Here is a 24,585-nt window from a genome sequence, read left to right on the forward strand (position 1 = left end):
TTTCATCAGGGGTCAGGCACCAATCTCCAAGGATGCATCAGCTCTACTCTTCTGCCCTCCTTTCCTCAAATCAGCTCAAGATTCTAGTTCCTAGAAAAGAGCAAGTGTGATTGGCTCAACTATCACAACCCTTCCCCTATCACAACCCTTCCCCTGGGACAAGTGGAAAAGCGATAGCTTGACTGACAGTCCCATAAGACTCAGAATGGGAGAGGGGCACTTACTTGCTCAAAGGGAAATCCTGCCTCTGCTCCCGAAAGAAGGGGGAAGTGGTTCCGAGCAGAAACAATAAATGTTCACTGTAGACTGTTAAGCCTGGGCAGCCAAGGGACCTTTTCCCTTTCTGTGCCTGCAGTAGTCCACGTGGGGTCAATAGGCAAGGAGTGAGCAGGTCTAGACCTCTAAGGGAGAGGTCTAGAAACCCTGCGGTTCAGCCTCCTTACCAGCCTGAGGGGCTCACACATCCCTTTCCTGCTTAAATTTTTGGTTTCTGTCACTTGAAACCAACTTGTAAGTCTGTGGGACTTATTCCTCTGATCAATGCTTAGTTTTTACCTCAGTTCTATTTAAGTCTATAAAATGACATTCTGAAAATTATAATCACATTAAATTTGTACATACTGAATTAGGCCACAGCCTCCAGCTGGAAGAAGTAACATTTCTTGGGATCTTTTGTGCAATAAGTCTCTAAGCTCGCAGGGACTCCTGAAACAGATGCTTATCCGTGTGGGAACTTCTGAAATCAGGAAGAAGACTTTGGTTTGGGGGTATAGTGGCTCTATTTCAGGAAAATACTTTCAGTGGACAAAGGAAGAGATAACTAACAGGTAGTCTCTGAATGAGATCTAGAGATCAAAAAGTTAAATATGCGCTATTTCTATGAGACAAATATTTAAACTCCTTAGGAATTTGTCATATTTAGAAAGTACACCTTTAGTTGATCAGTCCTATGCTTTCTTATTTTTTTCCTGCTGTTAATTCCTGGTGTGCATTGGTCCAAATGTAAAATATTCCACCTTGGAGTAGCTTCTGTAACTGAAAATTCAGTGGTAGTGCTGTAAAAGTAAATTCCTTCCTGCAAATGGTGGGATAATGATTCCTGTCGGGAAGACATCTCTACCTTTTGTTTTCGTTAAGTACTTGTCATTTTCTGTCAAGGCCACAGCAACCTTGACACAGTAGAAGGGAGGGAGCAGAGAGTGCAGAAGCACTGCTTGTGCTTTTGACTACACATTGGACTGAGCTCCATGCAGTCTGATGATGGTGAGCAGTGGTTTTTGACGAAGTCCCAGCAGCTGAAACAGTGAAATTCCAGGACCAGACTCTTTTTTAGAAAACCCTAGGTAGACTGGTAAAATAAATATCTGTGTTCAGTGGAGAAAGAAGATTACCTGTAGAACTCTTGGTCAAATAATTGGTTGCTAGTCTGGGGAATAACAGCTTTGAAAGAGTTAGGCTGGGAGGAATAAAAGAGGAAAAGGTGGCATTGTTCAACAGACCTACACACAAGTGGACGACTATTCAAGCCTAGTTTGACTCTAATGAATATTAAGATGACCTGGCTCTAAATGCTTGGAATGCTGCTATCTCAAGACTTTATTTAGGTCCAATGCACTTTCTTTAAAGTATACTTACACTTGGCAGGGTTCTTGGTACATGTTAGTGAGGATTGCTTTAATCACTGTTTTTTATTTTCTAATGAAGATAAAGTTCACATAACATACAATTTACCACGTAAATTTTACATTTAAAATTTGCATTTTAAAATGTATAGTTCAGTGGCTTTACTATGTTAAAAATACCATGCAACTATTGCTATATCTAATTCCAGAATATTTTTATCAACTCCAAATCCCTCTTTTCCTAATACCTAGTTGCCGTGGGAACTTTGATCCTGAGGAATTTTGGGAAGGTAAAAAGAATACTGCAAGAAAGAGCAGGTTTGAGCTGAGTACCTAGGGGTGGGCATCATGATAAAAGACACACTTAAAAATATTGATGAGAGTTGGCTCTGGGGTGTTGGCAAATAAGTACATTTCCAGACTTTCTCAAGAATATAGGACAGCAGTATTCTGATACTTAAATGGGATAAGTTGTGTAGTATTTAAAAAGTTATGTGTCACTGAAAATCACTAAAATGTCAATCCTATTACAAGCTTCCCTTCAAAAGTGTAGCTGGCTCGATTCAGACATTGAGTATTAGATAAGCCTACCCTGGGATGTACCAGCGCTACCGGGTAAGTTCTTTTTGTAAGTCCTTCTCCTTAATGGGAAAAAAAACAAAGAGATGACTTTAGAGTTACCAGGACTTTCATTGGGATAATGGGGACATGCATGTGTAGGCTAGACACCTTATTTGGTAGCTGTGTGTATTAAGAGAGAGAGCAAAAAAGAAACTAAAAGGAAAAAAATCAGAAAGATAAATTCCCTTGAGTATACTAGCTTGAAATCTATAAACCAAGGTCCTGATATTCTGGTCAAAGGCAGGCACTGTCATCAGACCAAGTAACTGCTAATGCACCAACAACAGGACACAGTTAATAAGGTCTTTTGCAAAGGAACTGTCCTAAGCCAAAGGAAACAAGGATTGTTTTCTGTGTGTGTGTGTGTGTGTGTGTGTGTGTGTGTGTGTGTGTGTGTCTGTGTGTGTGTGTGTGTGAGAGAGAGAGAGAGAGAGAGAGAGAAAGAGAGAGATGGAATTTTGCTCTGTCGTCCAGGCTGGAGTACAATGGCTCGGTGTTGGCTCACTGCAAACTCCACCTCCCAGCTTCAAGCAATTCTGCGTCAGCCTCCTGAGTAGCTGGGATTGCAGGCAACCACCACCACACCCGGCTAATTTTTGTATTTTTAGTCGAGATGGGGTTTCACCATCTTGGCCAGTCTCAAACTCCTGACCTCAGGTGATAATCCCGCCTCGGCCTCCCAAAGTGCTGGGATTACAGGCGTGAGCCACCACACTTGGCCACAGGATTGTTGTAAAATTTAACCTTAGGTTCCCGCATACTGAAGTTTGCCAAAAGTGGACTCAAGCTTTGAAGGTGTACAATAGATGTTTTACTGAGTTCTGATAAACAGAGCTGTAAGCATTTCAGGTGTGGAAATGACGGAAGGAATCCGCCTTGGGTTGTGATTATTTGAACAAAGTAAAATCAACAAACAACACTCAGGCTGTAAGTTTCCTGCCGTGCCAGTTTTGTAATAAAGGTGCTTTTCTTTTCAGCTGAACTTTCCATTGACTCAAATCGTTTATTTCCTTGGAGGTAATTTAAGCACACTGCTAATGAAATAGTTTACTGTGTTTATATTTTTAAAAAGAAAGAAGTTTGTTAGCACACTGTTTCATTAATTCAAATATGAATATGCCTAAAAATATTCCTAATATTCTGGAACATCCCTCTGATCCCTCTGATCAGAAGACCTGAATGGCAGATCTGAATGACCTATAGACTGCTTAGAAAATGAATCAAACAAGGAAAAACCACACAGAGGTAAAAAGGAGTCCTAATTTATTTGGAAACATTTCATTAATCTGCTTGTTAGAACTGTAAGCATCAGCTTGTAACTGTAACAGAGAAATAGCTTAATATTAATCTGCATAACAAATGTCACTTAGAATCAACACTTTTTTCCTTCTGACTATATAATTATTACAACAAAGCAAGCCTTCAGAGTAGGTTGCCATGTATCACTTACTAACGGCTAGGAGGGAACTCCTTTTCCAAAGTGGTAAGTTCCCTATTTATTATGGGATCTGAAATTATACCACTGGAGATTTATTTCTTAGATCATGAAGGTCTTTTGTTCATTGAGAATAATACACTTTTAAGTACAAATACCCATGGGATGGGTGGCTCATTAAGTATGGTACTGTGTGTGTGTGTGTGTGTGTGTGTGTGTGTGTGTGTGTATGTGTGTGTGTTTGTATGTATTTTATTTTATTTTTTTAATTTTTGAGATGGAGTCTCACGTTGTCGACCAGGCCAGTGTGCAGTGGTGAGATCTCAGCTCACTGCAACCTCTGCCTCCCAGGTTTCAGCGATTCTCCTGCCTCAGCCTCCAGAGTAGCTGGGATTACAGGATCCAACCACCATTTTCAGCTAATTTTTGTATTTTTAGTAGAGACGGGGTTTCTCCATGTTAGCCAGGCTGGTCTGGAACTCCTAACCTCAGGTGATCCACCCACCTTGGCCTCCCAAAGTGCTGGGATTACAGGTGTGGACCACTGCACCTGGCCTATGCTATGTTTTAACTTGAACACTAGCTGCTGAGGGTATATTGGAGAGGTTGTTTTTTTTTTTTTAATTTATTTTATTTCATTTTATTTTTTAAGGTAAATTCTTGCTCTTTCACCAAGGTTGGAGTGCAGTGGCACGATCTCAGCTCGCTGCAACCTCTCTGCCTCCCAGGTTCAAGCAATTCTCATGCCTCTGCCTCCCAAGTAGCTGGGATTACAGGCATGCATCACCACAGCTGGCTAGGAGATATTGGTTTTGCCTATCGCTCCTTTCCAGTAATGAGATGTCCCTTTAAGAAAGTGGATTTCTCCTAATCTAGCTCTGTGCTTTCAGTGGGAGCTGCCAGCTGGAGCATGCTCCTTCCTCACCTTTACTTCTCTCTGTCCTGCCACCCAGTGGTGGCGACATGACCACAGTTTGTCCAACCTTATTTCCTCAGCCCTGGCCACAAAGACTGGTTCATATCGACAGATGGGTACCCAACCTAAGCCAGGACTGAGTTCTTTCTTGCACTTTTTCCAACTAGAGCTAGTGGAAAAATGCTTTCTTTCTTCCCTGGAGATTACATGATAAGGAGGGCAGCCCATAGCTGCCTGTGGCCACATTTTCATTCTCTTCAGACATCTAGCCTGAGAGAATGAAGTCTCAATGCAGAGAGAAGCAGAGATGAGTGACACAGAGTTTTCTGATGGTACTTTAGACTGGAATCCATCTGACTCTAAGGCTAGTGCAATGCTGTCTCTTGGTTTGTTTACATGTGCCAATAAATCACCCTTTCTCCTTAAGCTATTATGACCGGAGCATCTGTCATTTGCAAACAGAGGTCTGAGAACCCAAAACAAACATTTTACAAGATAATCAGGGGAGTGGTGGTGTTCTAGGTCCAGAACTATGTGTGTGTGGGTGGGGCAGCCCTAATTGTTCTGTGGTTACATAGGGGTCATTGTGTGTTAAAGTTGCTGGACATCTTTCAGACTTTATTCTGAAGTGAATTAAGAGGCCAAGGTGACCAAGCTTTCTGAGAATGCCAGTTCATATTATGCAGGGGCCACAATGGCCTTGACAATCTTCCAGACTATTGAATTTGGGTGAGGCTGCAAGGGGCCTATGAAAAAGCAAGAATGTGCAAGTATTTGATTTAGGATCTTAGTGCTACATGTCAATCAGCTGACTCAGTTTCTCCACTAAATATAAGAAGCAACATGCAAGCCTAAAGAGAAACACTGTTTTGATCCATAATGGATCTTACAGTGACTGGCTTTATTTTCATTTTAAATTTATATCTGTTCATAAATATCTGTGTTTTTCTATACAGGTAGTTAAAAAAAAAATAAAGAGAATAAATGGGCAAAAAAGGGTAGGATTTAATGTTCTCTTATCTCCCCCAAGTCGTTTGGATCCTAGGCCCGCAGTATTATTTAAATTTTGCCTTATCAAAATATCCAAGAGACAAATTGTCATTATACAGTAAATAACATTGAAAAAATGAAACTAACAAGAATTAGATATCTTGCAATTATACTTTTTTTGCACCGGGTTTAAAATGCAGTTGCAAAGTTGAAAGCTTCTCTTAAGTGAGCTGGGGAACTTTCTCCAATGTGCTCTACAATCACTGTCAGTTTCTTCTAATGAAACCAGTGGAAAATCTGGGTGATGCCTCAGAATAAGGACTTTTAAATAGACAATATTCTCTAATGGATTTTATTCTTTTAGGTTTCAATGTTGGTAAAGCAAATTTGCAAACTGCCTTTATGTTGTTTTATTGAAAGGAAAAACACTGTTTCAAGTTCACAGTGTTACATGCTATTTGAATCCTGGGAAAGCACTATTCAAAGCTGAAAGTGAAAACCAAATTCATATGAAAAGCTTTACCATGTAGTCAGGGTGCTGGGAGTGTCCCCTTTTCTGAAACTACCACATCACTTGCTTCCCCCTCCTCCATTTGATTCCACATTGCTCCTTTTTCCAGAATTACTTATGAGTAATAAAGGAAGCCAGAGTAAGAACAATAACATGTTCCTGGCTTTGCAAGAGTGGCAGACATCAAAGGAAGACATTTTTCCCAGGGAACCACAGCTTTGCAAGAGATTCACCAGGCAGGAATGAAGTTTGATATTACTGGGATATAGCAGAGGAAATGTCCTGAGTCTCCCAAAGCCGGAAAAGGCACACTGGGATACAGTCAGCTGCTGCTCTAGAGACTGACTATCCAAGTGTTGCTTGCGCAGGTCTAACCTGTGGCAAGGTAATGAATATCTCTAAGCCTCTGCTTAGTATGAGGGAATTTGTAAATGTACTTACCTCAGAAGTTATTCTGAGAGTTAAGTAGACATGGAATGCTTAGCAAAACACATGGCCCCTAGTACTGTATTACATGTTAACTAGTATTCTTACTAAACTAACAGTCTGAGACTTGGGGTTTTTTATTGTTTGTTTGTTGCCTAATGGTGTGTTTACAGTTTCTTAGTTGGAGAAGCCTTTTTTTAAAAATCAAAACCAATATGGCTATTAACAATTTTCTGAACTACCCAGATTTTATCTCGTGCCAAACTGCCCTGCTTGTTTCCGGTTGATTTGCCTATGTTTTTTTGTTTTTGTTTTTTTTTTTTAAAGATTCTCTTTTCTTCCCCATGCCCTGCTCTGCCAGCCTGTGCTTTCAGACAGCTCCGTCTTGCTCCAGAGCCCAGTCCCTTCAGGTGCCTGCCTGCCTTCTTAGGCCCTGCCCTCCCCTTACTACCACCAGCTTGTCTGGTGACACTTCTCAGATCTATTTCAGTCCAGCTCTTCAGCCTCAAAGACTTTCCCTTTACAAGCAAACCACTTATTCATTCCCTGCCCCTCTCCAGGTGAATGTGAATCCAGCCTGGAGTTAGTAGTTCATGTGCTGTCTCTACTGGTGCCGCACAAAGGTCAGGCCAGGCCTATGGCCTCGATTTTTGTTTCATGGACAATACAACTACATACGTCACCCAGTGGACAGGCCAGTGTAGATCTGTCACGTGGTAATACTGACCTCTAGGGGCTGGCTTTCCTTCACACAGAGTCTTTATCTTCTCATTGAGTTCCAGGACTGTGATGGCAGCCTCTTGCTTAGTTGTTGCCAAATCAGTTTGTAGCTTTTTCACTGTCTTTTTGTGCTTTAGTTTCTTTAAAAAATAATAATAATAGCAGTTTCCATCATGAGGGACAGACACATCAAAGGAATAAAAGGAATTAATGATGTCTGAACCAACACTGCCTTTGAAGTCTGCTTAGATGAAACGCTCCCTGTTTATCTAGACTGAGTTCTGTTTGAGTTTGTGAAACAGTGTACGTGCTCCTGTCAGAGCATTTGGATCCCCAACAAAAAAAGCCCGCTGTCTACATCATAGTACTTTTACCCTCTTGAAGAGTTTTTATCTGGGTCAGAACCCTGTTGCTTATAAAAGAGGCAGTTAGAGAAGAACTCTAGTTGCCAGTTGGCATTTACCACTGAGGTGCTAATGCCTACTAGTATCAGGAGTTTTTCCCAATCTGTAAGTAGACTCATGTGAAATAGTCAGGGCCTTGATTCTAAGTCATTCCCCCCCCCCAATACTATAATGGTTTGCTTTCAAACAAACTCTAAAGTGTGTGATGCCACCACCAAATGCTGATGTGTTCCAATATTTAACATGGGATCCATATGGGGAAAATGTCAAGAAAGTTTCAAGCGTAAGAATGGCTTTTAAGCAGTAGTGAACAGGAATGCTTTGCTATAAAATAATTTGATTTATGAGATCTAAATCTTTGGGAGAACTGCATTAGGAACTTGTTACATAACCAAAGATTCATCTCGGGAATTCATGACTTGAAAGTTCCTTTTAGGGTTTCAAAGTAGATTTAATTCGTTAAAATTGGGTTTATCTGCAACTTCAGAGAAGCTGTCTGTTGTGAAAAGTGCTGCATTTGCACTTTCGTGTAGCTACCTTTCCATTGAAAAGCTCACCTTGCCAAGTCTTTGTGGGCTGCTAATTAGGAAGCCCAGAAAATAATCTACTAACATTTCTTATCAGAGGTAAATCTTGAGCTAGGAAAGGGATGGTTTTTGCCACTAGGGAAGGCCTCTGAAGGCAGTATACTCAGAAAACAGGAAACCACTCTTCTCTTTGAGAGTAACACCAGTAAAATCAATTTATCAAAAATGGACTTACATAGAAACAGGCCTCTCATTTCAAAACCCTTCATTTCACTTTTTGCTTTGCTGCCAGTACAACTATATACGTCGCCCAGAGGATTTATGAGAGCTAAACTTTTGAGAGAGCATCCAGATCAGGTTATCTTCCAGACCCAAAACAAAAAGATCAGGACTTCACTAAAGCTTAGTTAATGGCATAAACACGGCTAAAAGAAATATGTTAGTCAAAGGGGAATGGTAGTCATGGAACTTCTTTACAGGGAGTTGGAGGGTAGAATTTGGCAGGGTTCAGCCAGCACAATCCAGGTGACAGGTGCCCTGAGCCACAACCCAGATGCCTGGTTTCATGGCAGTACTTGTAAAGAGGTAGTACTAATTATTAGGAGGCATCCACTCTGGGTGTCAGGCACAGTGCTGGCCAGCTGTTGAAACACGAAGGCTGATAATGTCTCTGCCTCCAAGCCATGAAGACCTTCTAATTCCCCTCTTCTGAGCCTCTATTTACTAAAAGGCTTCATAATTTGGCTTGTCATATAGATTAGTTCAAGAGAGACTGAGCTGACCAAGAAATATGTCTGGGTATTTGACAGCTGGACAGCTGTGTTTCTCGATTATTAAGCTGGCACATTAACATATACTTCTGTCTCTTGTATTGTTGGTTTGGGTCAGCCTGTCCATGAGGACCTCATCTATCCCTGGCCTGCGGTGACAGCACCTTGTGAGGCCCTGGATGGTCACCATTGGCCTTTTCTACTCAAAACTGTTTCATGCTCAAATTCCTGCACTTTCTTTTTACCATTTAGAACTTTGGAGAAATAGAGTAGGAAGAAGAGGGCAGAAATGAAAATTGGAAAAGTGGAGAGAATGAGGGAAAATCAGGCAAGACAGATTGTGAAGCGAGTGCTAGAAAGTGTCAGAAAGAACTAACAATGATATGCATGCCGAAATATTAAGGACTAGGTGTGCTGGTGAGAGCAAGTTGCACTGAAATGCTTAAATAAGACAGTTTAATAGAGAAACCATAGATACACGATAAACCAAAGACAGCAAAATGTTCCCTGTAGAATCTAGTTGTTGAGTTATATGGTGTTTACTATATAATTATTTCAACTTTTTTTATGTTTGCAATTTTTCATTATAAGATATTGAGGGGAAAACAACTGAAGATTTAGCTTCTGTACATTGCCCCTCCCTTAATTCTTAATAAATGGTATTCAAATTCTCAAATCATGTCACAACTCTTCATATGCAGATATTTATTTTTTTCTAGAAACTTTTCTGAAAGTATGCATTGACAGCAAATAAACACAAGAAAAAATAAATGCAGTGAGGTGAGAATTAGTGAACAGTCACTAGGAGATGGCATGGTGTCTGTCACTAAGAAAAAGTCTTACTAAGCTACATTTTCATTTTGATGGAATAACTTGATGGCTGAATGCGGGAACTCAGTGGACAGACACAGGGTTTCTCAATATCAGTTAATAATTTCAGCTTTCTAGGTACAAATTTTAACTCCTTTTAAAAAAATATTCAATTACCAGACCACTTTGCTGTCTCTTATGGTGACTGTATGTTCTGTCCCTGTATATTTACCTTATTATCTGAGAAAGAAATGAAGACTATGTCGTTTGGAGAAGACATTACATATACGAGGCAGTCATGGCAGTTGACTTTAGTTACCTAAGGGACTATTCAAGAAGACAGGAAGCTGAGTCCAACAATGTTGTTCTCAAGATACCATGAAGAACAATGGGTAGAAACCACGAGGAGGCAGATGCTGGCACAATATGAGAAAGCGCCTCCAACCACCAGAGCTGCATCCAGAACAGGATAGGATGCATCCTGGCAAACACCTTCTGCTCTGGGAAAGATGAAGCAGGGACCGGATGGACATCTTCAGGCAGGCCCCCAGTGACCTGTGGGACCTGGGTTGAGAGGTCATTGGAAGTTCGACCTCCCTCAACTCTTTCCACTTCTGGCTTTCTCCAGCTCCCCAGGGGCACAGCACATAAGTGAATGGACATCTCAGCTCTCAAAGCCTCCAGGGTTGGTACAGCTGGTACACTTTAAAGATAATTCTGGTATTTGTGAGAAGTTGGATAAGAAGGCCAAGAAAACCTGTGGGTCCCTTAGAATTCAAGAATAATGTGACTCAAAATGTACAAACTTTATTATTTAGCTATAAAAGAGAGGAAAACGAAATTTAAATTAAAAATTGGATAAAAGACCTAGATTGGTTGTCTAAGGTTTTTATTGAGAACTTTTGATTACTCAGACACATTTTAAAATAGTTCAACATCTTCATCTTTTTTTTTTCTTTTCTCCAGAAAGAACTCTGTATGCTATTAATTCATGGCTTTAACCAAGCCCTTTGGGCATTTCAAATAATTCAATTTGCTAACATGTTTTTTTTATTAGTCATAGACATCAAATGATTTCAGCAACAATAATATTTTCCTTGCTGTTTGACATTCACTAGTCAGGCAACCCAAATGTTGTATTTGAATCTAATGCAGTCTGTTATGGTCTCCTTAGTAACTAGGAACTCTCTTTGGTAATTACTGAAAGGATAGGAAGGCTTTATAGCTTGGAGGTAAATTCCTATTACTGTGCTCTTTTCCTACTTCTCCTACTGGGTGGAAAGAGGGAGGAAATCATGTATTTGTGCAATGTTTTGAAAAGGAAATATCTATTCGTATCATATTGCTGAATGGCTTGCATTATTCCAGTCAATGAGAATTAGAAAGAACCAGGGAACTATTCATAGACGATCATCAGCACAAAGTTGCCAGCACTGTTTGAAATTTCTGGGTATTTCCACATACTTTAAACTGTGGCAATTACCCAGTTGCCTGGCCCATGACATTTCTAAGCTTTAGATTCATGTCCTAGGACTACTGTGGGTATCCAAGGACATAACATAGAAATGGCAGTACCCGGCACCATGCATGCCGTGTGGGCGTTATGTCTTTCTGGTTTTGTCCTTACTCTTAAAACACATAAGAGAAAGTTTTAATTCTTCACTAAAACACTAAGTATCTTTTCTAAGCACCTTTTCTAAGGATACTTCAATGTTTTAGTGAAGAGTTGAAACTTTATATAGAATAAAATGGGAGTTGTCACACTTTACAGAAAATAAAATTTGTACTTTATTGAAAGCATGAAGTTTCCTTTCTTCTTTGTAGAAATTAAGTTTTCTGCATGATTGCATTGATCTCCTCCTCACTTTGGATGGGTAGACAAAACTTAACTTAATGGCCTGAAAACAGGCATGCAAATAGCCTTGATTCAATCTCCTGCCAGAGCTGGCCCGGTGCCTAGGCAAAGTCAGCGGCTGCCTGCATGTAATGATGCAGGGAGCACTCCAAGGCACTGCCTCTTGCTCCTCACAGCAACTCTCTCTTGAGCCTGCCAGGGCAGAGCTTCCTCCCACTTTGCCTGAACTCTACTCTGTCCATCCCAGCCTCCTTCTCTTAGCCTGTATAACAAAGGGGTTTTGTCTTCAGTGGCCCACTAAGAAAATGCTCTCTACCGAGGACATAAAAGAGAATTTGGTTTGAATACAGAAGGTGTAGATAGGATCTTCCTTGCATTTCTCTTCTAATAGCCAATCAATAATAATGAGACTTATAATGGTGATAGAATTTGGATACAACTTGTCTTTAAAAGTCAATTTTAAATGTTTTGTATTTGTAATACCCTCAGCAGAATATTTTAAAGTCTAAGGATGTCAAATATGTGTCGTATATGTTCCTTTTCAGTCCATGGCAAGCCCTTGATTTGGGGATTCTTTCACCCTGTGTCGCTCCCCTGGATTCACAACCCTTTAGCCACACATTCAGCAGCCACTACCCATTGATGGAACCTAACTCATCTGTGTTCGCAACTCTCTATGTAGACGAGAAGGTTGAGCTGCCAGAGAGTTCAGGTGGACCTAATCCTTGTTGTACAGTGAGTAGACAGCTGAATGAACTTGCATCATGGTCTTTTTATTTCAGACGTTGATTTTTCTTTTCAATGACAACATGAGTCTGCGCTAATCAATAGCACCATTAGGTTTTTTAAAGTTACTTCAAGGTAACCTAGAAAGGCAATGTGATGACTTGGTTTTAAAAATTTAGCATTGAAGTGTGATGATGAAGTGTGATGCCATTTATTGCATAAGCTGCCATGATATCTCTAGAGAACCTAGGAAATAAAGGGAAGATTTGATGAAGCCAGCTAAGGGCACTTGGAGCCAGGTATTGCTCTTTCCCCTTGGTATCTCTCCTCAGAGGATCCTGAATTGCTCTGGTTATTGTGACCATTCTGTTGAGTCATCTTAAGTGAAAAGAATGGATCAGATGAACTTTTCTTACAAATGCCTTGAATAAAAAACAATTACAAATGCAAGGCGTAGCTTTTTTTAATTTAACTTGATAAAGTTTTGGGGAGCTAGTTGATACACAAACCCTTAGGACTCACCCTAACCTTGACCCAGAGCCTGACCCCGCATGACCACTGGTGGATGCTTGATGACCAAGAGAATCAGAGCTTGGAAATCAAAGCTACCACCTTTTAGTTCTTTGTAGTAGCCCTCTCGTTTGAGTCCCGACTCACCTTATTTTATGTTGCAAAATGCTATACAAATATATTTTAGTTGCTCCTGAAACCCAATAGGTTTGGGATTTATAATAAAAAGAAAATGAAATCCCAGCAATTCAGCAAACAACCTGACTCACTATAGGGGAAGAATTTGCCGATAGTTGGAGCCAACTCTCAGCCCTTTCCCTCTGTAGTAAATATAGTCATTAGAGATAGAAGTGGCATTTGCCAATAGATGTTCTTCTTTCCAGGATGCCTGTATGTGTTTATTGAAGAGAAACTACAAATTTATATCAGATGAAGAGATAGCCTTACACTTGGGGTGAATTCCAGTAATAAGATAGAACTTTCTAACAGTAGGGTTGTCAAAAACTTGTCATGTTTTGCTGTAAAATATGGTGTGCTTCCCTCCCCTGCATGAGGTAAACAGGCCATTGCTGGGAGCGTTCCAGAGAGATGCTACAGTTATTGGCCACCTCTAATGTGCCAGGCATCATTCTGAGAACGTTATATGTACTACTTTCTTTCTTTCTTTCTTTCTTTCTTTCTTTCTTTCTTTCTTTCTTTCTTTCTTTCTTTCTTTCTTTCTTCGTTCTTTCGTTCTTTCGTTCTTTCTTTCCTTCTTTCTTTTCTTTTCTTTTCTTTTCTTTTTTCTTTTCTTTTCTTTCTTTTGAGACGGAGTTTTGTTCTTATTGCCCAGGCCGGAGTGTAGTGGCATGATCTCAGCTCACTGCAACCTCCGCCTCCCGGGTTGAAGTGATTATCCTGCCTCAGCCTCCTGAGTAGCTGGGACTACAGACACCTGCCATTACCCCCAGCTAAACTTTTTTGTATTTATAGTAGAGATGGGGGTTTCACCATGTTTGGACAGGCTGGTCTCAAACTCCTGACCTCAGGTGATCCACCCGCCTTGGCCTCCCAAAGTGCTAGGATTACAGGTGTGAGCCACTGCACCCAGCCTCATTTCATTTTTGTAACAAGCTGATGAAGTAGAAGCATTATAAATCCTATTTTTAGATGCAAATGCTGAGACAGGGAAAGGTTTAAGTATCTTGGCCAAAGTGAAACAGTGAGTCACAATTTAAATCTCTGAGGTCTATCTCTAGACTTTGCCTTCAGTCACTATGCTGTGCATGCCTCAGTGTCTTACCTAGTGTTTTACATTGTGCAGAGTTTTGATAAGTGGGCATTTTAGATTCTCTCTCTCTCTCTCTCTCTCTCTCTCTATATATATATATATATATATATATATATATATATATATATATATATATTTTGGACAGAGTCTTTCTCTGTGACTACAGGTGCCCCCCACCACGCCCAGCTAATTTTTGTACTTTTTGGTAGAGACAGGGTTTCACCATGTTGCCCAGGCTGGTCTCAAACTCTTGACCTCAAGTGATCTGCTTGCCTTGCCCTCTCAAAGTAATGGGATTACAGGTGTGAATCACCACACTCGGCCAGGACATTTCACATTCTATAAACCTATTTTAAAGCAAGTGAAAGCAGTGTCTAATCTCTGACCATGAAGTCTTAAAGACATGGACTTGACAACTCAGCATGAATTAGAGTCAAATGGAATCATCAAATCTTGGATGACACAGAATTGTATGCCCTCTTAGAGGACAAACTGTCCAGCATTTTGAAGATAGAAAAGTAGAAACAGCAAAAATGTAATAATTTTTCAAAACTCATTAATATAAAGCTGCAAGAGTCAGAACTCAGAGCCAGGTTTTTTGATTCCTTGTCTGATTGCCCCTTCCCTGACCCCATATTATGCTGCTCCTTGACCATAAGAACTGAAGAGCAATGGGGTGGGTATGTCATCGGAATCTGGAGTGGGACCTAAGATTCCTCAAGTGTAAGGTTCCAGTATCAGAAACAGCAAGACTTTTTGGCAGGCAGCTTTCACCAGGGAGGACTGGAATCAGGTCCTTTTATGTAGTATATATGGACAGAAAGAAAGGTCCAGGAAATTGATAGAATGGCCTAGGCAAATAAGATCTTGCTATCTTGAAAAAAAAAAAAAGAATCAATGTCTATTACCAAACCTGTTTTCATAGAGCATTATGCTATGTGCCATATGCAAATGTCAATAAAAAAACCCCAACCCATTTCTGAGATTAACAAGGTTCTACTTGCAGGTTCTTTCCTTTGAGTAATGCTGCTGCATCTTTTACCCAGTAAACATCAATGAAGTTGATAATCAAGATTTTTGAGAAGGAAAGAACCTATCATTCAATAAACAAGTTTTCATATTACTGGCTGAGCATAGCAAAGAACAAAACTGAGAGCTCAAGCAGGTCATGCAAAGAGAAAACGTAGACCAAGGAGATCTGGTAAAGCCAGCTCTGGTAAAGCCAGATCTCCTTTTGGGTCTTACAATCTCAAATCACACCCTGAGAACAGAGAGGGAATTACAGTGTCACACCTAGAAGTGCCTGGCAGGAAGCTGTTTTCCAGTCCAATTCCCCCTGGGGACAGAAAGCGCCCAAAGGACCAAAGCTATATATGAAGCAATTTCAGCTTCTCAGCCCCACCTCTACAGTTGTTGGTATAATATCATCAGCAAACATCTGTGAGAAGTGACGTGTATGGAAGAGCACAGAAACCAGAGAGGATAGAATTTACAAGTGGTGAGAAAGAATTCTTCTCACATAATTACAAAAATAATGAAGGGCAATAACTTTGTAATCGGCCAAGATACTTTGCTTTTCCTGTGTCCAGCACTCCCTTTGAACTTGACTGAAGCTGTCTTCTGGAAGAAAATTAACAGCTATTGGCCATCTGTGACTTATCTGGGATCAAAAAGCACAGGCATGTGTTCAAGAACTGGAAAATTGAGGTATTGAAGCACTAAGGCACTTAATTCACCTTAAGGGTTTTTGGTGTAGTAAGGAAAACCTAATTAAATTAACTTTCCCAGAGAATATTCTTCTCCTTTACAAACCCCACTCTGCCCTGAAAGCAGTGAAATTACACGGGATACAGGTACAGCAAAGTATAAGAGCTGGCCTTAAAACAACTTACAAATGATAAAACAGCTGAAGTAGAGAAAAGGAAAATTATCATAAGAGGAGAAAAGATGTTTACAATAGCATGAAATCGCTTTGCACACTGTACAGGAGAAATTACAGAAAACAGCCAAGTGGGATATTTTCTGTGATATGCATTGTTTTCCCATAAAATACTATATTTTTAAAAACTGCAGCTTTCTTATGGCAGAGTTAATTTAGACATTTACAGAAGAAATGTCTAGGTTTAATGTGAAATGGACATGATCTCATATAAACATGTGTTTTCTGTTTTAAAAGTAAAGGAGTATGTGGGTGAATGTTTTGAAAACTGCTGAGTTGCATGGTGTTAATTAATAGTGTTACTGATATTAATACTTTAGAATCTTTATGTTTATAAGTAGAACTTCTGAGAAAGTGATGATTCTTGGCAATGAATCATGTGAGCACGTGACTTCACAATATTATCTGTAAGTTGAATATTATATAGCTGCAATTAAATGAGTCAATTCTTTAATTGATCAATTGCTTTCATCTAGTATGTGTCTGGAAACAAAAAATGGTTTTGTACAGGCAAGAATCTCAAGCTAAGTTTTTCCCTGAGAAAATGTAAAATTTTCCATCAGCTTCATTAGAAGCAATGTTTGACAGTTAATTTTACTAAGGACATTAAATGCTTATGGAAAAATTACTAAAAATTAAAGCATCAAACTTGGCTCCTGGCTCAAGATGTGGTTTTCCTTTTTGACTCTTTTACATGAAAGGGAATATTCACTAGAATATCAAACTGACTGGGAAATGTAAAAAGTGAGAATAAGTTGATGAAGCGGAGGTTTTCTTCCTTGGGATACTCATAACCACGTAGTACTGCTGAGCTGCAGAACCGGTGCTATGTGGTCTGCACACACTGAGAACAACAACTTTTATCTAGAACCGCAGACAACGTTCAACAGTTTAGTTGTTATTGCTGCCCCGAAAGCTCTCTGTACTTGAATTTCCTCTTCTCAGTTCCTTCTCAGTTATTGACTGTAACCCAGGGAGCACCACAATATAAAAAAAGGCTCAGCGGGACAGCAAGTGCCACTACAATTCTGTCCTGTGCTTTAATTAGAGAAACCAAGTTCCTCAGGGTACTAGAGGCACAAAGCAGTGAAAGGAGTTGATTTTCAAATAAAACATACGGTCTTGACAATGATAGATATAACCCAGGGATGAAAGCTGAACTACTTCAAGTTCATTTAGCTACAAGACAAGGTCACTTTGGGGGTCTCATTGCACACGTACTTTATAGTCTCTCCCAATTCTGTCCATTGTCCTACGATTTTATGAATGTGTACTAAAGATATTTGATCTAGTATGGATGACCCTGCAGTCGGTGCCCATTTGATGACAAGAAAACCATGTTTCCAATACTGAAACAAAATCATGCCTTATTTTTTCTGAATTAAAACCTTAGAGTCTAACAGTCTGACAATCATTAGCTTAACTTCTCCCTTCAGCTTTTTTGTAGCTCCTGTCCTTGACCATTAGGGAAACCTACACCCTAAACTTTCAAAGGTGATAAAAGAAATCTGAAATACCACAGCTGAAAACTTCTTGACTAAAAGGTATCAGTCCTGCTCTGTGGACTAGTTGAGCACTTGGGGAAATGATCTGGACTTTAAGCAGTATTTGCACTCTAAATCAAGTTTCGTTTCTCATACTCAACATTTCAGCTGTGACTTTATTTTTATTTTTATTTTTGATTTATCCTCCCCTCTTTAGAGAAGCTTTTCACTCATGTTGTAAAGCCATGTTTCACAGGTGGAGAGACAAGAATATTTAGATTTTTATATAGTTATTTCTAATAGTCCTTAGAACAAAAGTTTAATTTCAAAGTGTGATGTTGCAAGTGAGTTGGGATATATGTTTGCAAGGCGAGGTTGCCAAAACATGACCCAATAAAAGAAGCACTTGATACTTGTACATAGCATGTAAACAGTGAGAGAGGGAAAGGTGTGGTGGTAATGTGAACTTTTACTATGGAGATATTAGTAAGTTTCATATTGCATATTTTAACAAGTCTAAACAATGTCCTTGCTCTAAAACAAATCATCACATGCAGATTATTCTTTGGTTTTGTTGGCTTCAAGGACTCTCTGGTTAATTTACTCGTCAGCAAGATGTCTTACCTAATTCCATTACAAATCCAGCACTGAAAAGACAGCACATGAATCTGAACTCCCAAGCAAGGATCTTCAAGTAGATCTCAATATCCTTTCTGGTAGCCCACTAAGCCTGTTTCCTTCAACACAGGCTCATTTCTGGGAGATATGCAGAGATGACAGGTAGGGAGGGAACTTGTGGATTTGGCTTAAAACCTCTTGCCTCGTGACTTGTGGTGTCACAACTTCCCCGAGTCTGAGAATGTAAAATTTAGGAAAAATCATATGAGCTGTTCATAAAGAGAAGTTTGAGAATTTCCCAGCGTAGATAAATGGAGGTTTTCCTGTTGTGGCTCTGACCCAGAAAACTCAAGGGAGTCATATTTAATCAGTTCTGTTTTGAACTCAAACTTTCTAATCATCCTTTGTAATAGTGGAAGCAACAGTGGCCTGAAACAAGACCACTCAGATACGAAAATGTTTGGTGCCCAGAAAGACATCCTTGGTACACCCTAGATTGAATCTGATTTCTTCGAGGCAAAAGTGAGGCTGACCTAAGGCCAGCCAAGCTTCTATGAAACTAAAGCTCAGGAGATGCACAACAAATACATACTTTTTGACTCTTTAAAGGAACAAATAGGTGAATAATATGCTCCCTAACTTTGCTCACATATTATGCGTCAAAGTTGAAAGTGACTTCTACTTGCTCTAATTTCAGTTTTATAGTCCCTTATCTAAACTGACAATGTCAACTACTCTGAGTCACAAAGGAATTTGACTTTTCAACAAGAAGACTTTTTTTTTCTTTTTAATTGTGATTTAAAAATGCATAGCATAAAGTATACCATCTTAACCATTTCTAAGTGCACAGTTCAGTAGTATTACACATAGACACGTTGTGCAACTGATTTCCAGGAAGTTTTCCTCTTGCAAAACTGTCCAATACACATTAGACAACAACTCCCCATTTCCTTCTCCTTCCAGCCTCTGGCAACTAAAATTGTGCTTTCTGGTTTTATGTATTTGACTCTTCTAGGTACCTCATGTTAAGTGGAATCACACAGTATTTATTTTGTGATTGACTTATTTAACTTGGCATGATGTCTTCATTCATAATTTACTCTCCAGCAAGGTATCTTCTCTAATTTCATTACAAATCTAGCACTTCATTTACATGAAGTCTGTTAGTACCATGTGCCAGAATTTCCTTCCTCTTTAAAGCTGAATACTACTCTATGGTATGTATATGTATTGTTGATTCATTTGTCCATGGATAAATACATGTGTTGTTTCCATCTGTTGGTTACTGTGCAGAAGACATTTCTTGAAGTAGTGATCATGGTAGCACAATAACTGCAATACTTGCCTTTTCCAAATTAACTGAAACTTTTCACCTTTTAATTATAAATTTCTTTCTCTCTTCCTAAAAATACTTACTTTTTTTTTTCTGGGTACCAAATTCCTTTATTCGAAGGAATGGTACAAATCAAATAACGTAAGTGGATGTTTTGGTACAACTTATAGAAAAGGTAAAGGAAACCCCAGCATGCATGCACGGCTTTGGTGACCAGGGAAGTCACCCCATGGCTGTCGAGAAGTTAGCCTAAGGTTTAGCTTTCATTATCACTGTCTCCCAAGGTGTGCTTGTCAAAGAGGTATTCTGCCAAGCCAGATTAAGGCGCTCCTATCTTGTGCAAGTTGGTCACGTGGTCACCCAATTCTTTGATAGATTTCACTTGCTTATTCAGGTAATGTGTCTCAATGAAGTCACACAAATGGGGGTCATTTTTGTCAGTGGCCAGTTTGTGCAGCTCCAGTAGTGACCAATTCACATTTTTTTCCAAATGTAATATACAGTCCATCGCATTTAGCCTGCTCTCCCAATCATCATGGTCTGGTTTCTTGACATCCTGAAGGAAGATTCGGCTACCACCTCGTTGGTTCTGCAGCTTCTTATGTTTCTCGGCAAGTTCCCTCACCTCATGAGATTGGTGAAGAAACGGAAAACAAAAAACTTTAAAATAGATATCCTGGGTCCTATTCCTAGAGACTGATTCATCAGAGCTAAGGTGGAACTCAAGTTATCTGTATTTTGGAGAAACTTTTTAGGTGATTGTGTTGCACAGCCAGATTCCAGAACCCTAGTAGTAGTTCTCCAACGTAAGGAAATGTAAGAATTACATGGGGGACTAATTAAAATACAGATTCTTGTGTCTGATCATAGAGACATTTGACTGAGAAAAGACCCTCTCAGAAAGTTGAGTTAAATATTAACAAACATGTTTTATTATTTAACAAATACTCACAACACATGTTGGTTAATATTTAAGAAAAGAATTAAAGGTAAGCTGTAAATTATAGCTTTTTCTATAATTTAGTTTGTCTACATAAACATCTCAGGAACAAAATAACACATGGATTTCTCCTCAAGGGATAGATCTTTCTCCACCCTAAGGAAAAAGGCAGTTGGGAATTAGTAGCAACAAGAACATAAGCTCCACGAGGACACTGGCGTTGTTTGGTGGTGAACAGACAAATGCTCCGGGTAGAGCTTCATGATTCATTTTTTCATTTAGTACATCTATACTCAGCACAATTTTTATGCCACGGTGTTTTTTTCAAGCACACACATTGTCAAAGGATTTGAGCCCCTTGATCATGATTTAATGTGACTTTATTGTATTGTTTTCCTTCCCTTATGAAATATTAGTTGGCTCCTTTATTCTGAATACAGCTGCAAACTGTGGACTTGATTTTGTCTCTTTCTTCTATTTTTCTAGCTGTGAAATGGTCGTATGAGTTCATACAGTGACTGGGCCTTTCTTCTCTTTGTTCTTTGTAAGCTGGTGCCATGAGTGGGTAAATGCCTCATGCAGTGACGTATAAAACCTTTATTTGTTTATCACAGAAAAACTTAGCAACCCAGGGAATACTGGGATAAGCAAGACAATCGCAGTCTCTTCCTTCATGGTATTTAGAACCTAGTTGTGGAAGCAGACTTAACAATAATCACACAGATTCAGTCAGTTGCCAACTGTGACAAGTATTATGAGGGAATGACACATGGCACTCTGAGAGCTTATGATAAGAAAAGTGACCTCATTAAGGAAGTTAGAAAAGGTTTTCACAGTTGAAGGAAACCTTAGGGATAAGAGGCATTAATTAGGTAATGCAGGGAGAAAAGAGCATTAAGGCAGAGGAAATACTGTGTGTAAAGGTCTTACAATGGAAAGAGAAATGGTGAGCACCGGGGCCTGGATGGAATCCAGCGGGCCTCCGGCAGAGAGACTGGGAGCCGGCAAAGACAGGCAGAAGCCTGGAGCATGAGGTTAAAAGCAATGGGAGGTGATGGTAATGATTTATGCAGGTGGTCAATAGTATCAGATTTATAATTTAATACTAATATTTATAGTGGTTAACATTTATTTAGTGTGTGCTATGGGCTAGGTATTGTTCTAGGTGTTTTATATGTATTAACTCATTTACACAAACAACAGCTCCATGAAATAAATATTATTGCTATTCCCATTATACATATAAGCAAATGGAGACTTTGAACTGTCACCCTGCATAATGATTAATTTTATGCGTCACTTGGCCAGGCTATAGTGCTCAGATGTTTGGTCAAACACTAGCATGGACGTGCTGTGAAGGTATTTGTGGGTATGATTAACATTCATAATCAGTTGACATTAAGCACAACAGATTACCCTTCATAATGTGAATGGGCTCCATGCAATTCTTTGAAGGCCTTAGGAGCAAAGACTAAAGTTTTCTGAAGAAGAAGGAATCATGTCTCAAGAAAGCAACCTAGAAAGCCTGCCTGAGTTTCCAGCCTGTTGGCTCATCCTGCAGATTTAGAACGGAAAACTACAACATCGACTAATTTACCTGCATTCCCAGTTTACCGGCCCACCCTACAGCTTTCAAACTTGCCAGTCCCCACAATCACGTGAGCCAATTTCTTAACATAAATCTCTCTCACTCTCTCTTATATGTATAAAATATATATATACATGTGTCTTATTGGTTGTGTTTCTCTCTGGAGAACCCTAATACACTCTGGTTTCCATGTGGAGAATAAATTTAAGTAGGACAGAATGGATTCAGGAACAGCAGGTAGGAAATTAATTCAATAACTTAGTCATGTTATGATGAAACCAGAGTAATGACAGCAGAAGCTGAGAGAAGAGGATGGATCTAGAGATAGTCAGGAGTTAACATTAATAGAGTTTGGTGCTGGTTTGGATAAGGGTGGGAAAGGCGAGGGAGGTATTCGGGATGAGTTCCAGTTTTGAGCTTACAGCTGGGAGGACTACAGTGGTACACACTGAGGTGAGGAACACCATAGAAGATCGCTGATGTAAGGTGGGGAAAGTTTACATGTGAGGTGCAGTGTTATTGTTGGCATCATGGAGCTGTAGCTCTATTTGAAGAATGCTGAATTATTTGAGTGGCTTTTGAGATTTCCATACGAATGCAGGCATATTTTGTTTCATTGTGCTTTACTTTATTGCCCTTCTCAGATATTGCATTTTCCACGAATTGAAAGTGTATGGCAATCTTATGTCAAGCAAGTCCATCAGTGCCCCTTCCAATAGCATGAGCTCACTTGGTCACATCTTGGTAATGTACAAGATTAATGTTGTTTTCATGCCTACTCATATAACATCCATTATTTAGTACATGGATCAAGAAGTAATTTTGATTTTCAAGTCTTACTATTTAAGAAGTACCTTTTGTCAGGCTATAGCTTCCATAGATGGTGATTCTTCTGATATATCTCGGCAAAGTAAATTGAAGGCCTTCTGGAAAGGATTGACCATTCTAGACTAATTAAGAACACACATGATTCACTGGAGAAGGTCAAAATATTAACATTAGCAGGAGTTTGGAAGAAATGGATGCCAACCCTTAAGGATGACTTTGAGGGAGTCAAGACTCCAACAGTGGAAGTAGCTGCAGATGTGGTGCAAGTAGTAAGATAAGTAGAATTAGAAATGGAGACTGAAGATATGACTGATTGCTGCAATCTCATGATAAAACTTGAATGAATGTAGATGAGAAAGATTCTGTGAACATTGTGGAATGACAAAGTAGGATTTAGAATATTACCTAAACTTAGATGACAAAGCAGCAGCAGGGTGTGAGAGGATTGACTTCAGTTTTGCAAGAAGCTCTACTATGGGAAACATGCTATTAAACAGTGTGGCATGTTACAGATTCTTTCATGAAAGCAAGAGTCAATCGGTGCAGCAAACATCCGCCACCACCACCACCCTGACCAATCAGCAGCCATCAACACTGAAGCAAGACCCTCCTCCAGCAAAAAGATTACCACTTGCTGAAGGCTCAGATGATTCTTAACACTTTTTAGCAACAAAGTATTTTTAAATTAAGGTATACACATTGTTTTTGTTATAAAAGTTGTAAGTCATCAAAGTTATGCTGAAAACTTATGTTTACATTGGTATAAAAGCTGTTTACACTGTTCTATCGTTTGTTAAGTGTGCAATAGTCATAAAGCCATAAAGTTACTGCACACTTAATAAATGATAGGATAGTGTAAACATAACTTTTATACGTATGCACTGGGAAACCAAAAAAATTACTGTTACTCACTTAATTGCATTATTTACTTTGCTGTGGTGGTATGGAATCGAACCTGCAGTATCTGTGAGGTTTGTGTGTATGTGACTAGGAATTTGGCTATATGGGTGTGGTGCTCAGTCAAGGAGGTCTAGGTTAGATATACAGGAGTCACCCCTTATCTGCAGGGGATACGTTCCAAAACCCCCAGTGGATGCCTGAAACTGAGTAATAGAACACTATAGATATTTTACTGTGCTTTTTCCTATACTATACATACATACCTATGATAAAGATTTACTTATAAATTAGGCACAGTGGGAGAGAAACAATTATTAGTAACAAAATAGAAAATAGAAAGCTTATAACAATATATTGTAGTAAAAGTTATGTGATTGTGGTCTCTTTCAAAATTACCTAATTGTACTGTACTGTGGGTAACCAAAACTGTGGAAGGCACAACCACGAATAAGGGGGAACTACTGTGCAAATCAGGAAGTCATCTGGAAATAACCGTAAATGAAGGCATTTAATTGAAGAGATTGTCTATGGAAACACCAGAGAGTGAAAAGAGAAGAAAAGCATAGGATTGAGCTCTGAGGAATTCAAGGCTTTAATGAAGGATCAAGAAGGATAAGCCTGCTGAGAGAGAGAATGAATGGAAGGATGGGGGTTTGGAGGAAGGAATCCAGAGAGTGTTATGGCACGGAACCCAGAGGAGTAGTATTTCTCGAAGGATGTGATCAACAGTGCTGCATGCTTCTGAGTGGTCAAATGCAATATAGGTTCAAATGGTTTCATGATAAAGGTGCTATGGTGTCTTTGGGGAGCTGGGAATAAAATCATTCAAAGGTTGGGCTGAA

The 24,585-nt window shown here is 39.5% G+C and overlaps 1 protein-coding gene across 1 annotated transcript in view; it reads right to left on the reverse strand.

The window, feature by feature from the left end:
- CCDC192 (coiled-coil domain containing 192) overlaps nt 1–24,585 on the reverse strand; it is a 203,401-nt gene that overhangs the window by 52,310 nt on the left and 126,506 nt on the right. The window contains exon 6 of the mRNA XM_017500991.2: nt 7,249–7,381. Coding sequence (XP_017356480.2) covers nt 7,249–7,381 — 133 coding nt within the window. The remainder of the gene's footprint in view (nt 1–7,248; nt 7,382–24,585) is intronic.

The sequence above is a fragment of the Cebus imitator genome, unplaced genomic scaffold, assembly GCF_001604975.1.
Source record: "Cebus imitator isolate Cc_AM_T3 unplaced genomic scaffold, Cebus_imitator-1.0 Scaffold275, whole genome shotgun sequence".
NCBI lineage: Eukaryota > Metazoa > Chordata > Mammalia > Primates > Cebidae > Cebus > Cebus imitator.